At 43.7% G+C, this 22,392-nt stretch overlaps 1 protein-coding gene across 4 annotated transcripts in view; it reads right to left on the bottom strand.

Annotated features, from left to right (window-relative positions):
* LOC138472450 (polycystin-2-like protein 1) overlaps nt 1-22,392 on the bottom strand; it is a 2,384,383-nt gene that overhangs the window by 228,271 nt on the left and 2,133,720 nt on the right. For all 4 annotated transcript variants that reach the window (XM_069610623.1, XM_069610624.1, XM_069610625.1 and 1 more), the window contains one exon: nt 20,521-20,657. In XM_069610623.1, coding sequence (XP_069466724.1) covers nt 20,521-20,657 — 137 coding nt within the window. The remainder of the gene's footprint in view (nt 1-20,520; nt 20,658-22,392) is intronic.

The following is a 22,392-nucleotide window of genomic DNA, read 5'->3' as shown; positions in this document are numbered from 1 at the left end:
TTTGTACACTGTTAGTAGGCTGCTCTATGTGGCTATAGACGTGCGGCTGATGTACTGGTTGTGGGGCATTCCCTTTATTTTCTATATGTACTGTTAAAGAAAAAAATATTTGTGAGGTACATGTGAAGCAATGCGGTTTAATTGTCTTACTTTTTAAACTGCATTATTTACCAATAGTGTCACTTTCTTCACTCATTTCATCCCGAGGAAAATTTACTTCAAGCCACTCCAGGGTACTTGCCATTTCTGTGTAAAAAAAGAGAAACAATTTTGTCAGTATTGCACAGTGAACAAACTGCACAGTTATAGGAAACAATGTAGTGCACATACCAGTTTGTAGTTTAGTTGTGCTGTCAGTACTTTGCTGACAGTTGCTTTTTAGTTTCTGTGTACAGTAGCACTGAGGTAATACTGCTGGAAGCACAGTTTATTTTTGTTATTGGTGCATTCCATTATGTTGCATACTCTATGCAATTGCACTGGTGCTTTGTTAAGTATAGAGTTTGTTGACCTACTTAATTTTTCTTTGTAATTTATTTATGTGCTGCTCTTTCAACATGTAGAGTGTGTTTTTTTAAACGCTATTGTAACATAACAGAACCGCTGAGCTTTTGGGCAGTGTGGATGCTACTCGAGATCTGTGGACAGTCGCATGGTCCGCTGACCCCGAGGCTATCGGTATGGGGCTATGGGGTTCAGCATGTTTTATGGTATGTGTACACAAACTAAGGGTATCCTGGTCAAAAGCTATGAAATTCAGTGAAACAACTTTGTTAAAGGGACATTATGGATAAGTTGCGCTACTAAAAACCTATGAAATTTTGTGAAAAAATGTTAAAGGGACGTTATGGTTAACTTGCGCTACTAAAAACCTATCAAATTCAGTGAAAAAACATTGTTAAAGGGACGTTATGGTTCAGTTGTCCTAAGAAAAAACGATCAAATTCAGTACAAAAACGTTTTTAAAGGGACATTATAGTTACTTTGCACTAATAACAACCTATCCATATTAAGGTACAAGTAAAACCGAAAATCCCCAGAAATTCGGCAGTTATGGTAAGCTAAGCAACCATAACTCGCGCCACCACCGTGCACTGCTAAGACTAACAACCATGACATCAAAAATGTCATTGATGACATCACTGATGACATCACATGTGCATTTACTTTTCATGAAAAGTCTCTGTTAGGGAGAATTCTCAAAATGTGAACATTTCCCTTACCTTTTGAGACCCCCAGCAACTTTGCTGGAATTCTAGGATTTTATTTTTTTACCTGGGAAGAGTGTGAGCTTTTTTTCCCACTCTTCCATGTATTTTGTGTGTGTTTTACTTTTGTGTTCTTTGGTTATAGAGTTTTAAAACAACTCTGTAGAATTCATCTTTTTCTGTGTGTCACCCAGCACCTTCAGTGCAGTGGCACAGGGATGTCTTTCAGACTTCCCAATGTTTAAATACCTTCTCTGGGACTGACTACTGTGTCCCAGAGCATGTAAAGTTAAATTGACTTTAGTAGTCTATTTAAATGTACTGACCCACCACACACTATCTTCATAAAGAGTGCTGCATGGGTTGCCTAGCTTCCCCTGAGTCAAAACACTCATGTAACAGTAAAATGTTACCCTTTCCTACTTTAAATGGCTGGTGGCAGTGGTTTAGATCAATCTACCATGATTTTTACCGACCGCTAACAACGGCAGCTAAAAATCGGGTCAGTCATGTTTTTCAATATGGCGCCCAAGACCTATCTGTAAAAATAGACTACGGTCATCTTTTTTCGCTATTTCTTTTAGGAAAGGTCCTTCTAGTGTTTGTTTCTGCGTGCCAAACCAGGTTTGGTCCCTTTGTTCATTGGCCTTTGGCGGGCTTCAGCGCTGAAGCCCTCCTCGGGCACCTGAGTGGCTGAGATAGACAGGATGTGAGGGAGGTGCCAAAACCCCCTTTGCTTAGTCTCCTAGGAGACCTGAATGCACTCTGGCATGATTGGCAGGCTCACTGTTCGGCAAGGACAGCCACCCTTCTGTGTGAGTGACAGCCAGGCTGGAATGAATGGGGGAAAACTGTTTAAAAGCAATTCTCTGGGACTTGGAAAGCAGAGTCAAGCACTGGAACGAAAGAACCAAAGACGAGCTGAAGGAAGAGGACTGCTGCGACTCCTGGACGACTGGTGAAGCCCTGCTGCAGGTCCAAATTGCCTGAAACTCCATCGACAGAGAAGCCCTTCAAGGTTAACTTCTTCCCTTGAGTTTGGTGGGAACAACTAACTCGGAAGACACCTGGAAACCATCCCAATACTGGTTGAATTTTCATCAGAGTGCTGTTGAAAACCGGATAGCCAGTGGGAAGGATACCAGCTTGTGTTCTTTAAGGCACTTCCACCTTAAAACAATGTTTAACCAAGCTTGTGGCCTCATGCCTGGGGAGTGCAGGAACCTCCCGACATCCCCCTTCTTGTTCCCACAACTGAAGCTCAGGAACAGCGAAATCTGCTTGAACTATCCATGGCAAAGACTTAACCGTTTACTATCAGAACTGTGCTATCCTATACAAAGACTCTGAACCATTGACTTTGGCCCAGGCCTATGAACTGAATTGCTGGTTGTAGTTTACTGAAACCCTATGCCCTGCCTATGCAAGTATGTGTGCTATTAATTCTTATAACCTTGTCTTTTTATTCCTTTTGAAAGAATCTGAAGTGCCATTTTGCTCCCACTTCAGGGGAGCTGAACTTGTTCAGTTACTTACCGGCTGTGTATTTGTGGTTTATTAGTGTGTGATATTGAGCTGCTCTTGCTAGTGTAAGGTTTTCAAACCGACTGTGTAAATAAATGTATATTCTTTTAGCAAATAAACCTTGAGTAAGTGTTTATTTGAACCACTGTATTTGTTGGTCCTTTGTCTAACTTGTTCTACTGCTCACTCAACGCTTGAGATAAGTCTGGCTGCTCAGCCCTCACTAACACTTTACTGTGTAGTACAGGCTTGTACCAAAGGCGACATTGCACTTACACTTGTAGTCTTAATTGTATGTAGTGTTCCCAAAGGGTACTGCATGTGATGCTGCAAAACAGTCTCCACAAGGGATGGATGTTTGCCAAAAAGTGTCAAGGGTCATTGGAATAAATATCATGAGGTACGTAGTGCATTAAGCAATGCATTCCTATAAATAGAATTGTATTATGGAGTTCTGTCCAGTATAGGAATGTAGTCATGTAGAAACATAGGCATTGTGTACAGCATATATCATAGAGGTGAAAAATTCATAATTTTGGCATGTTGGATAGTAAAATGATAAATGCTTTTGCATTACAGTTTTACATACTGTGAAACTTGTAATACGTAGATAATAAAGCCCCACTTACTACATAATAGTATTACTACAAACAAAACAAAGAGACTACAATGCATACAAATATGAGCATATAGAGGCAAAGTACAGTATGCTAAACAGCAGCAGACCAGAAAGTTTACATAACCTAACTAACTGATTATCTTCATGGACAGAAATTATTGCTGTGTGTCAAGGCTGCGACTTCCCGTATGTATATGTATCATAGGTATCATATGAAGTGACGGGAGCTGTTGGATATTTTGTGTAGATTTGGGGTCTGGTGGTATTTTCATACCACCAAAAAATAATGGTAATTTGGTGATGACTACTCCTTGCATTTAGATTGGGTTTGGCTTTACTTCCTTTCAGTGACCATTCCTTATTACATTATATAGGATCATTTAGTGGTATACATTATTGTTGGTGGTTTAGTAATGAGCATAATTTTTATGTTTTATTTGTGGCCCCAATATACACAAAACCCTTTCTATTCTTAGACTGTTCGTGTGATCTATAGAGTCCTCGGACCTACATTCAGAAACACCACAGTTTCACATATAGCATTCTCAAAAACCTGTGGTACTATCACTAATTTATATACATTAGTGAACTATGTTTCCATAGGCCTCTTTGCTGGTTCATGTACACCCATCAATGTCTATTGTATTAGATTTCACTCAGCCACCACACACTGAGTGGAAACACGCACACAGTGATTTATCACTCTTAGTGCTATTATTCCATCTGCATGGGAAGCATGACACATGTATTACCTAAAAATCTTCCCCCTCTCCCGAAATATTATTCTAAATGCACCAAAAAAAGACAAAAGCAAAAACACTCTACACGGTTCGTGTACATTACATTTGTATTATAAAACAGTTGCATTTCAAAATAACATCTTACCTTTTTTTTTATTACAGTATTCTCTGAAACAAACAGAAGAGAAAAAAATACAGCAATATGACGAAATTCACTTTGCATCATCTGTAACAAACAGAAGAGTAAAAAAACACAGCGATAGAATAACATTCACTTTGCAACATTATAGTGTGGCAATTAAACACAGGGGATTCCCTTCTGCTACTCTCCCTGACTGATATTTATAGAAGGACATTCATACAGCACGCGATAACCTCAATTCACTTTGGATATTTACCAGCTATCTGTAGTTCTCCCACACGCGACCTCCCTTCGCTCGCCTCTGAAGAATGGGCCCAGGGTTGTCCCCGTAATCTTGAAGTTTGAAGTGCACAGCGAGTACATGCAGTTCAGTTATCTGCAGTTCTCAAGCCAGTGCTAATCGAGACTGGGAATGCCTCCTCACAACCCAGTCTCAGATCGTCCGTGTCAGCAGCTCAGCAAAAAGCACTCTGAACTTGTTTTTGTCAGACTCTCCCAGCAAACCTCTGTCTCGTCCCCTTCTGCTTACCTGGAATCACTGCAGATACTCTGCACACATGAAATTCAAAAGACCGTATCACCCTACCCTTCCTTCCACAATAACTCAATTTTTACAGTAAGAAACTGTAGCTAAACTCATTTCCTGGCATGCAGATTCTACTTTCTGCAACCACAGTGAACAAAGAGAGAAGAAAAAAAAATCTAAATGCACGTTTGAAAACAAATTTCATAACATGTATTCCTGCCTCTTTTCCACATAGAGATTACATTATACTGTTATTGAGTTAGTACTAGTATTAGTATTTGTTAATTAAGTCAGTCAATTAGATAGCTAATGTAGTCTCCTGTGAATGAGGCATTTCAAGTAAGAGAAAAAGAGAAAAAAAATATATATTCTGGTGTACTTTTAAACCTGCAGCCTTTTCTCCATTTGCATACCCATATGTTATGCTAACAACATAGGGCTGGCTATTTCTGGCAAAAATGTTATCACATTCAGTGGAGCGCTGTACTCCGAAATATAATACATTATACTACAGAGCCTAAGGAAAGTAGTGTGAGTACAAAATATAGAAATATGAGCATATACAGGGAAGGTAAAGTAAGAAAAAACAGCAGTACCATTAGAAAGCGTTCATGTTACTGATTATCTTCATGTACAGAAATGATTGCTGTGTTTGCAGCCAGCTTCTTCCCCTATGTAAATGTACCATATGATATGACTGGACCCTAAGAAAAGTGTGTTAGATCATATTAGAAGGGTAAGGTCTACAGTTCCTGACTGTTAGTGAAGAAAACCACCTGCCCTAGATATGTCAGTAAAGAAAGAAAGACAGAGCCAGACATGCAATGTCATCAGTGATGTCATCAATGACATTTGTGATGTCATCTTTGATGTCATGGTTGTCAGTCTTAGCAGTGCACAGTGGTTGCTTAACTTACCATAACTGGCACATTTCTGGAGGTTTTTGGTTTTACTTGTACCCATAACATGGATAGGTTGGTATTAGTGCAAAGTAACTATAACGTCCCTTTAAAAACGTTGTTATACTAAATTTGATAGGTTTTTAGTAGCGCAACTTAACCATAACATCCCTTTAACAAAGTTTTTTCAATGAATACATATATATATATATGTATATATATATATAAAAATATATAGATATATAGATATATATATATCAATGAAAAAACCTTGTTAAAGGGATGTTATGGTTAAGTTATGCCAATAAAAACCTATCAAATTTAGTGAAAAAACTTTGTTAAAGGGATGTTATGGTTACAAGTAAAACCCAAAAACCCTACAAATTCACCAGTTATGGTAAGCTAAGCAACCATAATTCATGCCACCACAGTGCACTACTAAGACTAACACGGATGACATCAAAGATGACATCACAAATGTCATTGATGACATCACAGATGACATCACATGTGCAGTTTGTTTTCATGAAAAGTCCCTATAAGGGATTGTGACTGTCATGTTGACAAAAAAGTGTGAGGGGTTCTTGGACATGTATTATGAACTACGTACTTCAATAAGGAATGTACTGATGTAAACAGCATTCCATTCCAGTGTTCTGTCTAGTACAGCAACCTACTCTTACAGAAACATACGCATTGACTGCAGCATGCACCATAGAGGTGCAATATTTAGAATATTACAATGATGGATAATAAAATGGTTAATGCTTCCATATCAGTCTTTTGCATTCTGTGCAACATGTCATAACTGGCTAATAAAGCATCACTTACTACACACTTTTATTGCTACAAACAAAACATAGAGACCACAATGCATACAAATCTATGGCATATAGAGGGAATATAAAGTAACCCAAAGAGAAGCAGTATCATCAGAAACTGTTCATAACCCAAATGGTTATCTTGATGTACAGAAATTATAGCTGTGTTTCAGGCCTGCTTCTTTCCCTCAGAGGCGTAGCCAGGATTGTCTAAAAGGTTGGGCCTGAAGGTAATTTAGTTAGGCCCGCCACAGTGACATTAACATCTGCAAATGCCCACACAGTGCTGTTGATTGGGCATTTATATATTTTGGGTGGGTCTTGCCTGCTCAGGCCCTACACTGTCTAAGTCTCTGGTTCCCCTATGCATATGCATCACAAGATGTGACTGAACCCTAAGGAAAGTACTGTAAGAACATAAGAGAAGGGTAACGTCTGCAAATACAATACCTTTTGAATTTTTCGTTTCTGACAGTCAGTGAAGAAAACCACATGGCCTACATATGTCAGCGAACAAAAACAAGTGATATGAGATGTCATCAGTGATGTCATCAATGACAATTGTGATGTCATCTTTGGTGTCATTGGTGTTAGTCTTAGCTGCGTACGGTGGTGGCACAAGTTATAGTTGCTTAGTTTACCATAACAGGCGAATTTCTGGGGGTTTTCAGTTTTACTTGTAACCATAACGTCCCTTTACCAACGTTTTTTCACTGAATTTCCTAGGTTTTTACCATGATACCGTTAACTTGTATTGATGTACCATACTAGATACTGAACCGCCTAAACCCACACTGATAACCACAGAGCCGGCGGACTATGCGACTGTCCGCGGATGTCTGGCAGCATCCACACTGCCCAATAGCGCGGGGGTTGTTTAACATTATGGTAGCATACAGCAAAGATACTGAACATCTTTAAAGACCAACACATAAGTGAATTATAACGAAAAATTAAATAGGTGTACAAAAGCAGCAATGAAATTGCAAAGAGTGTGCGAGATAATGGAATGCACCCAGCAGAAAAATAACCTGTGCTTCCAACAGTATAACCTCATTGCTGCATTACATACAACCTGAGAAGCAATTGTCACTGGGACACGTGCACAGTACGGACAACACAACTGTACTACAAAGTGGTAAGTACAGTATACGTTTTCCTATAACTGTGCAGTTCGTTCTGTGTAGAGTAGTAGTAAAACATTTTTCTCTTTTTTTTACACAGAAATGGCAAGCAGCCTGGCCTGGCTGGAAGAAAATGTTCCTTGTGATGAAATGAGTGAAGACAGTAAATCCAATGATATACAGTGCAGTTTCATAAGTAAGACAATTAATACACATTGCTTCAAATGCACCTGAAACATATATTTTTCTTTAACAGTACATACAGGAAACGAAGGGAATGGCCCAGAAACAGCAACCCCACAGGTTCATAGTGTTAAGACGAATTTCTGAACTCTGACCTGGTGGGCAGAGGTTCAGAAGGCCAGCCTAGTTTCTTGGAATAGGGTAACCTTCTGGACAAGCCAGACCAATCAAGGTAGTTTAGCGGCGGTCAAGGCTAGGTCTCAGGAGGGGTGACTGAATAACCTCAATGAGCACACAGAGTAAAGGACACATACAAATCACTCCCAGTCAGGTGTATATATATAACAAAATACAAATACATGTATTCCAAGGCCTTTGCAATTCAACACACAGAAAATCACGGCAATACTATTAAACCAATACAATCCTATCTATACACATATATACAAGACCAATGGGGTCTAAAGGATGAATGCACCAAATGGGTCCACAACCTAAACAGGGATGGAAGCAGGCAGTGCAAATAGTCTTTGGGCCCTTCTGCATCAAACACAGTCCTAACTGAAAGTCAGTCCAATCCCTACGATTAGGGGAGCCTAATGCTCAAATGTACTTACGAAGCTGGCGCATACAGTAGATCAAATGGGCGAAACAGGGTCTTTTGTAGGGGCTGTAGCAGCTCAGGAAGTTAGGTTAAGTGATGCAGAATAGGTTCTCACTATTCGTGGAGGGCCCCCACTTGAGTGCAGAGTCGATTCCAAGAATCATGAATAGTTCTCTAGTTTGCACTAGCAGTGGAAAAGAGAGGGGCCCTCAGGGGCCACTTGTGTATAAAATGGATGGATGCGCTAGGGACCACTGGTTAGGGTTGCAATTACTCACTGACCCCCGGCACACTCCGGACCAAACTTCGGCAGTCGAGTCCACTTCGGTTGCAGGTTCAAAGCAGGCAATCTTGCGGCTCTGTGGCTTTCAGTGACCACGATACTGCGCTGATTCCCAAACGGGACAGTGGCAATTTCTCCGCTCCTGGTGGATGGATCAGGCCAGTTCCACTGTATTTGGCTTTAGGACACAGAGGATCACAGCTGTAATGAATTTGCAAAGTTTGTCACCACGGTTGGGTGACATGGTAACCGCGTATACTCCGGTTTGGGTGCACTCACTTTACTCCAGACCTGAGAACGCCAAGTGTATGAAATTCGGTGTAAGAGTGCCGTGAAAACACAGCTTGCGATGTACCATGTTTCAAGGGCCACCTCAAAGCAGCGGCTGTATCAGGGCAAAAATCCTGTGCAAGCTGGTCAGCCCACTTGTGGGCTCAAGGATGCTTCCGAAAAGGCTAACTTGCAGGTTTTGATGAAGGTGCCGAGAATAGTTGGTCCCACTATTCCAATGGGTCGAAGCATCTTCGCAGACCTTCTAGGATGACCAGATGCTGAGGGGTCCCACGGGACGACAGCGGGCTCAGGGTGCCAAACCTTCTAGCAGGTCACCAGCGGTTCCTCGACTCGGCTTCTTAGTTTCAGGATACTTGGATACTATCTTTCGTTCAGTGAGAACTCCAGAGATCGACATGGTATGGGTGTTTGGAGCCTTCTCTTATCCAAAATCTCCTTCTTGCTAAAACGAAGAGGACCCAATGGGAGATCTGCTCACTTACAACAATACCATACATGGACCAATCATGGACCATGGTGGTCCGAGGCATTCACAGCACACCAGACTCTCTGGCACTCTCTGGCACCCAGGATGTGTATTGGAACGAGGCAGTCCAGCCAGGGGGTGTGCACACAAGGCATGCCGAAGCCAGCAAAATCTTGGCGGGAAAATGCATGCCCAAATAAGGACTGACCTGGGTTGGCTTGACCTGGGGAAGGTGAAGGGGCAAGGTGGCCAAAGGACAGGACAAAGAACCTCGTGGCATGGACATTTTAGAGCCAGGCCACCTAACCGTGCCAAATGCGGTAATTTCAGTTTACCTGGCAAGAAAGGGTTAAAAATACATGAAAAGGTAAGCTGCCACCAGCCCTGTCCAAGGCACATCTGCACTTCTCCTAAAAAATCCTTTGAGAGCAACTAGGGCCTTTAGAAATGACACAAAGACCCAAGTGCACTGTACTGTAAGGTACTTTGTGCACTTGCAACATGTTTCAGAAAAGTTGCAACATTGACAAGGACTAAGGCAAACAAAGGACCTCATTCCATTTGCGCAATGGCTGCCTCCAAACCCGGTCCCGAGTCCGCCCTCGTTCAATGGGGACTTACCGGTCTATCCAGACCTTTGCGAGACCTGTAAGTCGCCATTGAAAATTCCATTCCCCATTCCCATTTGAGCCCCCATTGGGCTCAATGGGAATGGGGAGGGAGCAAATAACGGTACCGCAATTTGCAGTACCGTTATTTGCTACCTGGTCCCCTAACGGGACCCGTAAGGTACGTTTGGTCCGACCAAAGCCCAGAGGAGTGCAGCAAAAGACTGTGCTCCTCTGGCAAAGTCAGACTATGGTGTTTAAATAAAAAAGCAAAACGTTGGCAGGTACACAACTGGAGGGAAAATTACACATGGAACGGAAATCTTTCCTAACACATGGGCACATAGAAAATTAAACGAACAGTGTACAAAATAAACTAGAGAGCCTGGACGCAAGAATGGAGCAATCGCTGAACACTTTTGCCGACTTAAAATAATTTGTACAGATACATATCATGGAGGATATTAAATACCACTGCCCCACCTGCACCTGTACCCCTTGCCCCTGTCCCAGCCAACCATCCCCAAAACGTCCCTGTAAACAAAGGCGTTGATATGAGACCTCAATCCCTTCCTCCCCTCAAGCCCCACCTGTGGAAAACCCTAATTACCCTGTATATGTTTCCATTTCTGCTACCCCTTCCCTTTCATAATTGTGTGTATTTATGTGTGTAAATAAAGTTCTATGTGTACATTGTTGCTGTGTGTGTATGTGCTTTCTTTTTTAAAAGCCCTGTTTTGAGTCCATGAAGGGCACGACTGCCTGGGATATCTGCAATTAATCAAAATGTACACCCAAAAAGTGTTTTTTGCGCCAATCGATGGTGATTTACTGTGAAACTTCACCTTTGCCGACCTCCCAGACTATGCCCCTGGCCATCTGGAGACTTTTTGGAATTTTTTAAGCCCAGTTTGAGGTTCGAAGTGCCCGCAAAGCGCACAACTGTTCGCGAAGCGCTCCCCAGCACCCATATAAAAGCCCAGACCGCAGTGCTGCTCCTCATTCTGTTTTTGGAATTCCATGACAGAGCACTTGGTGTCATTGTCATTGCTACTGCTGGCTTGCTGGTGCCTTGCTACTGTTGGAGGTTGCTGTTTAGCATATTGCTCTGTTGCTGCTGTTTTGCAGATTGCTCTGTTCCTGGTTCCAGGCTACTTTTACTTGGATAATGTCATCCATGTCTACCTCTGCTGCTGCCTCTGCCTCAGCACCAACCCCACCCCCACCAACACCACCACCACCACCTCCCCAAGAACCTGCAGAGGGGAACAGGCTCGACGATGCAGAGGAGGAAGAAGAGGACGAAGAGAATGAGGTAGTGGAATTCCCCACTACCAGCTGCCGAATTGAGTCTTGGGTGTGGAGGCTCTTTACCACCGTTGGAGATAAGCCCAAGGCTAGTGCGGGCTAGGTTCACTGCAAAGAGTGATACTCAGTCGCGGCAAACCTGGACTGTACAGTTATGGGACTACCACCATGGGGCGACACCTGCGATTCACCCACAAAGCAGCAGTTTAGAGGGTCACCCCCTTCAAACAGGGTAGTAGGTTGAATTCCACTACAGCATCCCTAACATCTGCACTTGTCACCACTTGGGACACTCGTGTGGGGGAGCAGATCCCTCCAACAGCCTTGCAGGCCATACCAGCAGTCAACCAGCAGTGACTGACAAGGTAGGCGAGGTCTGGACAGGGGGACCAGTAGTTACTGCTCCCCATTGCACTGTCCGACCTATCCTATTATCCTATTTATCATATTATCTAAAAGGCTGTAGTTTGTTGCACATTCATATGTTAGTCATATCCAATACCTAAGCCACCTGCGTCGCTTAGTCGTATCTCGCATCTAGGTAGATTGTGTTAGTCAGCCATATCTCGCATCTAGGTAGATTGTGTTAGTCAACCATATCTCACAACTAGGTAGATTCTATTACTCAGCAATGCCTCACATCTATGTAGATTGTGTTAGCCACATCTTGCATCTATGTAAATAGTGTTAGTCAGTATATCTTCCATCTATGTAGATTGGATTAGTCAGCCATATCTCGCACTTAGGTAGATTGTGTTAGTTAGCCACATCTCACATTTAGATAGATTGTGTTAGGTAGCAACATCGCGCATCTAGGCAAATTGTCCACTGTTGTAGTCGCAGCAAAGGCTTTTACCCCTCCTCCCTGGTATCCCAAACCTTCTGCATTGTTATACCCCCATCTAAGCGTTTCTCCCTCTATCCAGGTGTACCAAATCTAGGTGCTACTGCACTTTACTCTCTACTGTTGTATCCCCATTTAGGCATCTGTCGCTCCATCCAGGTGCCCCAATTCTAGGTGCTACTGCATTTTACTGTCTACTGTTGTATTCCCAGTTAGGCGTTTCTCCATCTATCCAGGTTCTCAGATCTATGTGCTACTGCATTTACTGTCTACTGTTGTATCCCCATTTAAGCGTCTCTCGCTCTATACAGGTGACCCAAAACTAGGTGCTACTGCATTTACTGTCTTCTGTTGTATCCCCATTTAGGCATCTCTCCCTCTATCCAGGTGTCCCAAATCTAGGTGATATGATATCATATGACATTTATAACGCGGTGTTAGGGAGAATTCTCAAGAATGTGCTAATTTCCCTTAACTTTTGAGACCCCCAGTAACTTTGCTGGATTTCTAGGATAACACCACCCCTATATACAATCCAGTGCTAAGTTTAACAGTATGTCATTGTGTCCATTGAGTGCAAGTAGGATATGTATGTGCCATGTGTGGCGATAGCTTTTATGTGCATTGTAGGGAAAGGAATGCATCAACAACACCAGATATTTCTAGGTATCTGAATGGTGTCTGGAAGGATTCTTGAATCCACTCTTGCTGGAAAAGCACCGATAAGTGTGAATGTGGCAAGTCACCTGGACACCGTCTCTATACTGGTCGAATTTTCTTCAGAGTGCACACACAGACCCAGCACACACTATCTTCCTATAGAGGGCTGGAGGGGTTGCCTAGCATCCCCTGAGTCTAAACACTCATGTTACAGTCAAATGTTACCCTTTCCCTCTTGAAATGGCTGGTGGCAGTGATTTAGGTCCGAACTGCCTGAAACTCCATCGACAGAGAAGCCCTTCAAGGTTACCTTCTTCCCTTGAGTTTGGTGGGAACAACCAACTCGCAAGTCACCTGGACACCGTCTCTATACTGGTCGAATTTTCTTCAGAGTGCACACACAGACCCAGCACACACTATCTTCCTATAGAGGGCTGGAGGGGTTGCCTAGCATCCCCTGAGTCTAAACACTCATGTTACAGTCAAATGTTACCCTTTCCCTCTTGAAATGGCTGGTGGCAGTGATTTAGAACAAACTACCATGATTTTTCCCGACCGCGAACACCGGTAGCTAAAAATCGGGGCAGCCATGTTTTTCAATATGGCGGCCAAGACCTATCTGTAAAAACAGACTCCGGTCAACTTTTTTCGCTGTTTCTTTTAGGAAAGGTCTTTCTTGTGTTTAACTATGCGTGCCAAACCAGGTTTGGTCCCTTTGTTCGTTGGCCTTTGGCGTGCTTCAGTGCTGAAGCCCTCCTCTGGCACCCGAGTGTCTGGGGTGGACAGGATGTGAGGGAGATGCACGAAACTCCCTGTGCTTAGTCTCCTAGGAAACCTGAAGGCACTCTGGTGTGATTGGCCGGCTGGCTGTCCGCCAAGGACAGCCACCCTGCTGGGTGAGTGACAGCTAGGCTGGAATGAATGGGGGAAAACTGTTTAAAAGCAGGCCTCTGGGACTTGGAAAGCAGAGTCGACCACTGGAACGAAAGAACCAAAGACAAGCTGAAGGAAGACGACTGCTGCAACTCCTGGTCCACCGGAGAAGCCCTGCTGCAGGTCCGAACTGCCTGAAACTCCATCGACAGAGAAGCCCTTCAAGGTTACCTTCTTCCCTTGAGTTTGGTGGGAACAACCAACAAGTCACCTGGACACCGTCTCTATACTGGTCGAATTTTCTTCAGAGTGCTGTTGAAAACCGGATAGCCAGTGAGAAGGATACCAGTTTGTGGTCTTTAAGGCACTCACACCTTAAACCGACGTTTTGCCAAGCTTGTGGCCTCTTCCATGGGCAGTGCAGGAACCTCCCGACGTCCTGCTTCTTGTCACCACGACTGAAGCTCGGGAACAGCAAGATCTACTGGTACTGCCAGGAACAACTGCCTCAGCTACAGAACTTCTTCCCTTAAAAGGTACTGTGCAAGTGCGGTCAAGAAATCCTTTCTACCGCGGTGAAAGTTTGTGAAGTTTTCCCAACTTTGAAGGCTTGTCCTTCCCTAAACAAACATAGAACTTTTCGTCTGACCAACTACTTCTAAAAAACCGTGGCAAAGACTTAACCGTTTACTACCAGAACTGTGCTATCCTATCCAAGACTCTGAACCATTGACTTGGCCCAGGCCTATTAAACTGAATTGCTGGTTGTAGTGAACTGAAACTATTTGCCCTACCTCTGAAAGTATTTGTGCTTTAATTTTTTTAACCTTGTCTTTTTACCCCTTTTTAAAGTAACTGAAGTGCCATTTTGCTTCCACTTCAGGGGAGCTGAACTTGTTCAGAAACTGATTGGTTGTATATTGTAGTATATTAGATTGTGATATTGAGCTGCTCTTACTAGTGGAATGTTTTCCAACTGACTGTGTAAATAAATGTATATTCTTTTACCAAGAAACCTTGAGTAAGTGTTTGTTTGAACCACTGTGATTACTGCCCCTTTGTGTAACCTCTTGTACTGCTCACTTTACTCTTGAGATAAGTCTGGCTGCTACCACATTACTGTGTAGTACAGGCTTGTACCAAAGGTGACATTGTACTTACACTTGTAGTCTTAATTGTATGTAGTATTCCCAAAGTGTACTGCATGTGATTCTGCCTAACACGTGGCTATACGCAAGTGTTTCAAGGCACGACAAGGCAAGGGAGGGGAAACAGAGGGAGGACAAAGACAACAATCTTACTAGGCCTAGTGACATTGAGATTGCGCAAGTGTAGGGGAGAGGGAGGGGAAAAGTGCCATGGGAGGAAGGGCAAGTGCAGGACATAGGATCAAAAAAAGTAGTGCGGCCAGCAGGTGGAAGTGCAAGGGTTAAGTACAGACAAAAAGTGTCTGAATAAATGCAGGTTAATGGGACTGTAGGGTTGCAGGTACAGACCCAATTGCAAGAGTTGCCAGGAGGCAGTGCAGTACTGTTTACTGTTGTATTTACATTTAGGCATCCTTCCCTCTATCCAGGTGTCCCAAATCTAGGTGCTAATGCATTTGACTGTCTACTGTTATATCCCCATTTAGGCCTCTCTCCCTCCATCCAGGTACCCCAAATCTAAGTGCTACTGCATTTTACTGTCTACCTCTGGATCCCCATTTAGGCGTTTCTCCCACTAACCAGGTGTCCCAAATCTAGGTGCTAGTGAATTTGAATATCTACTGTGGTACGACATTTCAGGTTCATCCCCCTCACTCTATCAAGGTGTCCCAAGACATGATACTACTGCCCCCACCTTGCCTGCTCCTCCCTCTGATCAAGTGCTCCAAGGCCAGGTGAGTACACATCTACTCTTATACCCCCGTTGCATGGCCATATCTGATTTGCACGCTGGTGCACCAGTAGGCCTGACGAGACCACACCACAACCCAGCCGTCCGCAATGCAAAGCCCATCATCCCAACCCTCTGTCTCATCTTGCAGCCCCCTCCTACCCCCCAAATCCCCAAGCTATACGTCCCTCCTCTTTGCCTGTTCATCCTCCCCTCCCCCACCTGCTACACCCTCCACATAGATCCCGCTCCGCTCAATCAAGAGCGGCACGATGGAGAGTGGGAGCTGAAAACATTGACCCATGCAACATACCGGAACACCCAGCGACCCAGGTAAAATAACATTCCCACTCTACCCCCTGCAGGCTACCAACCTGCACCCTCTGTTGGCCCCTCTCTCAAGCAACATAGAACCCCTGCATCCAACTCGCACTTCCCTTCTCTTAGTGCAGCAAGAGCAGCCCTGGCCAAAACCCCAACTTCCACAGCCCCCCTCTCTCACCCACACCCCATGGGCTGCCCGATAGTCAAGGAAAGGCCCTGATCAAGGTCACCTCAGGCCCCTCCTAGCATCACCCATTCTCCAACCCAGATCCCGCCACCTCACTATAGGGCCCTAACCTTCTCACTGGCACCCAACCAGTCCTAGCGCTATTCCCCTCTTCACCCCATCCCCCCTGGTCCACCTCCACCCCCTCACAGCTCCTCTCCACACCCTCCACCCCTACCCACCACAACCAACCCCTCTCTCCTAACTCCCTCCCCTGGTCACACGCTTCCCTAGCCCCCGGCCACCACCCCTCCTCCACTCACACTCCTTCTACCATCCCCAAGCTGACCCGTCCAGCACTTGCAAGCATACCGCAAAAACTCTCTTGTGCCCTCATCAACACCAGGTCAGTCTACAAAAACAAATTCCACTTCTTTGACCTCATCACAGAAGAAAATCCAGAAGTCCTTTCATCACAGAGACCCGGTTTGCTGACGATTACAAGCCCATTGCGCACAAGGTCTTCCCACCCAGGTACAACCTTACTGTTCGGAACAGATTGCGAAGGGGTGGAGGACTTGCAATATTACACAAACACCAATTCCCTCTTATGATTAAGGACACTTCCTCCAACAACACAGACAATGAATGCCTTCTGGTAAAACTCCAACCCTCACCTTTCACCTCGCACAGCTTCCTACTCATCTACAGAGCCCCTGGCTGCAACACAAACTTTGCAGACACTCTCTGTGATGCTCTGACAACCAACCTCAACCTCCATTCAACATTTACCATTTTAGGAGATTTCACCATCTGGTTTGACTTACCCTCAAACCCTATGACCCAATCTCTCATAGACAACCTAGAAGCCTTCAACCTAACACAACTCATCTTCACACTCACCCGCACTGGAGGTCACACCCTCAATGCCATATTCAGTACCACAAGCATATCCACTCTCCCTCCATGTCCCTATCATGGACAGGAAGGTAAAGCACAGAAATATTGAAATTGAAATTCAGAATACGAATCTTCCCGTCCCCTGCACACTCATATAGGCCGATATTAAACAGCTGAATTTTTTTAAAATAAAAATGTGTTAAAGGTTTGTTAGAATCTTTTAACAGAAGAACTATTTCATGAAAAAAATACACTTATCAAGGTGATTTGTGTACCTTAACACTTAAGGTCACACTTAAGGTCATGCACGACCACCACCAACCTCCACACCTCTCACTCCACCATGGAAAAATGTCATTATCACAACAGATCTAGCCAATTCCCTCGTCAACTCTCTCCAAACAATTTCCCTCCAGGAAGAGCCCGCCACTATCAAACTTTTGTGACCTTTAGCTCTCGAGTGCCCTTACACCCCTCACCCCAACAAAACAGACAACTCAGAGATCATGACCCACACCCAGGTGGTACACCACCAACCTCAAATCACTAAAAACACTCACGCACTGTCTGATATAGACCTGGAAAACCATCCCTACGGTCCAGAACAAAACTACCCTATCAAGACTAACCAGAGCATACAGACTGGAAATCAGAAGAACCAAGAAAGCATTCTATGGGAACAGAATCTTAAACTCTCACAACCCGAGCAATTAACTGAATAGAATCCTTTCTGAATTCAACTCCCTGACCTGCTCTAACCTCCCCCAACCCATCTCACATCTGACACCTTATCAGAACACTTCCACAATGTCACTATCGACAGACACTCCACCATCATCTCTAAATTGGAACACATGCCCTGGCCCTCTACCCACCCCCAACCAGACCACAGTTGAAACCCCCCTTTGACACAAACCTTCACCTCTTTCTCTACAATCTCACACCAGGAGTTCTTCTCGCTCCTAGCACAAAGCCGCCCATCAGGTTCCCCTGAGGACCCCAGCCCGCTCACCTTAATCAGAAACATCCTAGTCTCAACTTGTGCAGGCAGTATTGCACGCTCAATCCTCAACCACTCCCTAACATCGGGAATTTTCCTGGAAGCCCTTAAAACCTCCTACATCAAACGCTGCCTCAAAAAACCTACACTCAACCCACCTCTTCCCCAGAACTACCAGCCCATCTCCAACACCCGCTTCTTGGCCCGCACAGCATACCAGCAGCTTGACTTTTTCACTGAAGCCAATAACCTCCTGGTCCCAGCGCAATCTGGCTTCAGACCACTCTGAGGAACCAAATTCTCCCGAGTGTCCATCTGGAAATTACCTAAAAAGAACGGATGCAGAAGGCTGCACTGTACTTATCCTTCTTGACCTCTCTGCCACCTTCAATACCATCAAAAACACCATCTTCCCAGAAAGGCTACACTCATCAGGAATCAAAGACACTGCCCTGTCTTGGAACTCATCTTACATCTCTAATTGCTCACAAATCATGCTCCTCCATCCATTCGCCTCCACCTCACGACCCGTAATAAAAGGGGCCCCACAAATCCCCATCTATCTTGTTCTTCAATATCTATTTTAACCCTCTCCCTGCACTCATCCACTGCCACAATCTTACCTGCTTCAACTACGCAGACGACACCCAGATCATCCTTCAAATCCCAAAATCACAAGGTTCTAACCATCCTGATCTGTCATCCTGCCTTTCTGATATTGACTACTGGATGACGATCAAACACCTAATCCTCAATCCTTGGAAAACTGAAATCCTAGTCTGCAGGAAAGCAGTGCTCCTGCCCCAACCTATTCCCTGGCCGCAATCCTTAAGCCCCGCACCGGCAACCTCATCCTTGGTGAAAAACATTGGATGCCCACTGGACACGGATTTATCCCTCTCCCAACACATCAACTCTATATCCGGGAAATGTTTCTTCCATCTACGCATCCTCAGGCATATCTTCCCTTACCTCACCTATCCTCACAGTTTCTCTGCCATCATTTCCATCATCCTCTCCTGCTTAGAGTACACAAACTGCCTTTATCTAAGCGCCCCAGCATTTCAGCTAAGGAAACTGCAAAGAATCCAAAACTCTGCAGGCGCCTGCCTATTAACTTACCTCCCAGAGACCACATGCACCCTACACTAAGAGTCCTCCATTGGCTCCCTATTGGTCGACACACTAACTTTAAAGCCATGTGCATCACCCACCAGGCCATCCAGAACACCAGCCTGGAATCCCTTCAAGACAAAGTCACTAACTACCACCCCTCACGGACTCTCATATCTCGCACAGTACCTCCCCTAGTTGTCCCACATTACAACTTTTCCAGACAAGGTGGATCCTCTTTCTCCGTCCAAGCGCCGATCATCTGGAACTCCCTACACCTGCACATTTGCAATATTGACAATCACCTGACATTCAGAAAGGCCCTCAAAACCTGGCATTTCCCTCCCTCCTCTTGAAACCCTCTCACACTCTACACTGTCGATGGGCACGGAGAAACATTGACCCAAACACAGCAACACTCCTATCTACCAATACCCCATGGATGCCATCAGCGTTCGCAGTGGCAAACCGCGACAAACTATCCTCCCTTCACCACACCCCACTCTACAGGCCCCTCTCCCACTGCTCAGACTTTTGTTCCAGGGATACCATGAATAGTGAGACGAGCCGATCGCATTGGACCAAGAAAAAGAACAGTGCAGTCGAACTCCATCCAAGCATACGGTACATATACCTTACAGCACGTCTGTGGACACAGGCCACAGGCACGCCCACCCATCCATGCACCCTAGAATGCTATGAATGAAAAGCTGTGGCTATGCTATTCTGGTCTAGCATCTCCCATAGCCATCCACACTGAAACCCCTGCCGTACCTCAACATGTCTGCCATTAGTATACAGCAACAACCTATGAAATAAATTTGGTCTAGCTGGGCACACATCAAATCTTCAGCACTAGCATCCTAAACCACCAACAGCACCCACCCACGTGCCTGTCCTCTGGGCTGCTTACTGGAGCCTACCCTAGTCCTAAACCAGCAAAATCCAAACAAGCATCTATTAATTGAAACTCTTAGAACCTTCCTACACATGGACTGCACTGAGGGCGTGTCAACCACAAAGTGCTTTGAGGCCATACAAATGGGGAAAGGGCACTATATAAATGACAAATACAATACAATGCAATACTCTACTTATACCATGCTTCGTCTAATACTGTTCTGGTCCAGTAAATTTAAATACATTTTTTTTAACCACAGCAAGTAAAATAAACCCCTGAAGGTGTGAAGTTACAAATCTGTGTTTGCAGTTTCAAATACATATGCAATTCAACAAGTAACACCTTTTCTTTCTTAATTTTGACAAACCAATGTGAAAGTTCCTCTTTAGCTTCATTTATTTATTTGCAAAATGTCAACTTCAGTTCTATTTTACTTTTGTTAATGTCAGATATATTTGCATGTTCACCATCAAATTAGAAAATGTATTATATAACAAATTGGAAAGGCTTACATTTTAAAATCATTGTATGATACAAAGTTATTCTGGCCTGAATTGCAGTTCTTTAATTCATCAGTGCTTCTCCCCTCTTCCAAGTAATTGTTTCCACAGGATCTTCCTAAATGTTCAATTTCTTCATTCAATGCAACCTAATAGGTAAGAACGTTTAGTAAGTGACTTGCCAGCACAACAGTTTTGACTGTAATTTATTAATCTTAAAGTAATTTAAGAAATTGCAATACATTTTATTTTAAAGTCAAACAAAGTACATTATATGTGACATGGCTTGTTTTGAGCTAGATGAATGTTAGCATCCATAAGGAATCTACACATTTCACAATGTTTTGAATAAGCATGCTAACCTGCCAACTTTATTTCTTAGGGGGTCAATTTTGGAGCTTTGAGTTAAGTGCAAAAACAAGCTCTGTTTGGAATACCACTCATTTTTAGCATCTGACTGATTACAAGAATGCACAGCAATATGTCTTGATAACCAGTGCATTTAAATACAGCACAATTGTAAACCCCACAAAATGTACCTCCACCCAAAAGGTGATGATAATAAATGTCAGGTGATGCAAATCCAGGCTAAGATTTATAAAAGTGACAAGAACTGGAATCACACCACAAATTAAATATACTGGTCATTAACCACTGAATCTGCAAGTGCGCATGATTGTTTTGCATGGAACCAGGGAGCTGGTGCTCACGCTGAATTTTCAGCAAGCTGAAAAGGGACACCTTTTACAAGCTCAACAGGTACAAGATCAACTCCATCTTGTGCTTACAGAATTTGAGATTGCAAAAACAGTTAACGTCTGTACTGCCATACAACTTCTGCAAGAGGATGTAAATTGGTGAGGAGAAGGGAACGGGGAGGCAACTAGTAGGGATGGGGTAAGAATGGAGATCAGAGAGGAAGACCCTGGAGCAGCTTGGAATGGACTGCGTGAGAGCAAAGGCAAGGGAGTATTTGAGTAGCGTGACGGCATCATGAAGCAAGACACAGACAACAGATTCAAAGTTCAAACATAATTGTTTTATTAACTTAAATGTCAGGATGGTTGAAGGCCTAACTTGTCTTATACTAAGGTGGGATTTCCCTATGTGAAGAAAATAAGGAAAGCCTGAGTGAGAAAGTTCAACTTAAAAGTCAAAGTATGAATAACCCAGATGGAGACTGCTCCCAATTATCAAAAAGGTTTCTTTATTTTTATTTTTAAAGTGCCCTTTAAATGATGACACGTGTTTCGGTCTCCCTGAGACCTTTTTTCAAATCAGGGCTATTAGTCTGTCATAGCACCATAGGTCATAACAAAAAACATTTCTTCATGTTAAACATATAATATAGTCAGACATCCACATGAAATAGAAGGATTCAAAAAAATTGAATATGAAAACCAAAAACAGAGTTTCAAATGAGATTAAAAAGAACAAAAACATAAAAATCAGAATTGAAAAAGGTCTCAGGGAGACCGAAACACGTGTCATCATTTAAAGGGCACTTTAAAAATAAAAATAAAGAAACCTTTTCGATAATTGGGCGCAGTCTCCATCTGGGTTATTCATACTTTTACTTATGTTCAAGGGGGTTTTCCTTGGCTAAACCCACAATCCGGTGAGACGCGACCATTTACATTAAACTAGTCACGTTTGCTAAACACCTAATCTCAACAAAGCTGATGTCGCCATGTTAGACCAAACCGCTGCAGCCAAGAGTGCCTAAGGAAATAGCAACTTAAAAGTCTGTCTGTGTCCAAAACCTATACTTGCCCTCACAACTAAAGATAAACAATGTGTAGGGATGTCAGTAACAAAAGAAATAGGGTTTCAAAAAAAATTCTGAGCTTCTTCCAGATCCAGGCTTACTTTTCAGCTCCCCTG

Source organism: Ambystoma mexicanum, chromosome 8, assembly GCF_040938575.1.
Source record: "Ambystoma mexicanum isolate Mex_15411 chromosome 8, UKY_AmexF1_1, whole genome shotgun sequence".
Lineage (NCBI taxonomy): Eukaryota > Metazoa > Chordata > Amphibia > Caudata > Ambystomatidae > Ambystoma > Ambystoma mexicanum.
The sequence above is the reverse complement of the archived record's forward strand: the minus strand, read 5'-3'. Positions and strand labels throughout refer to the sequence as shown.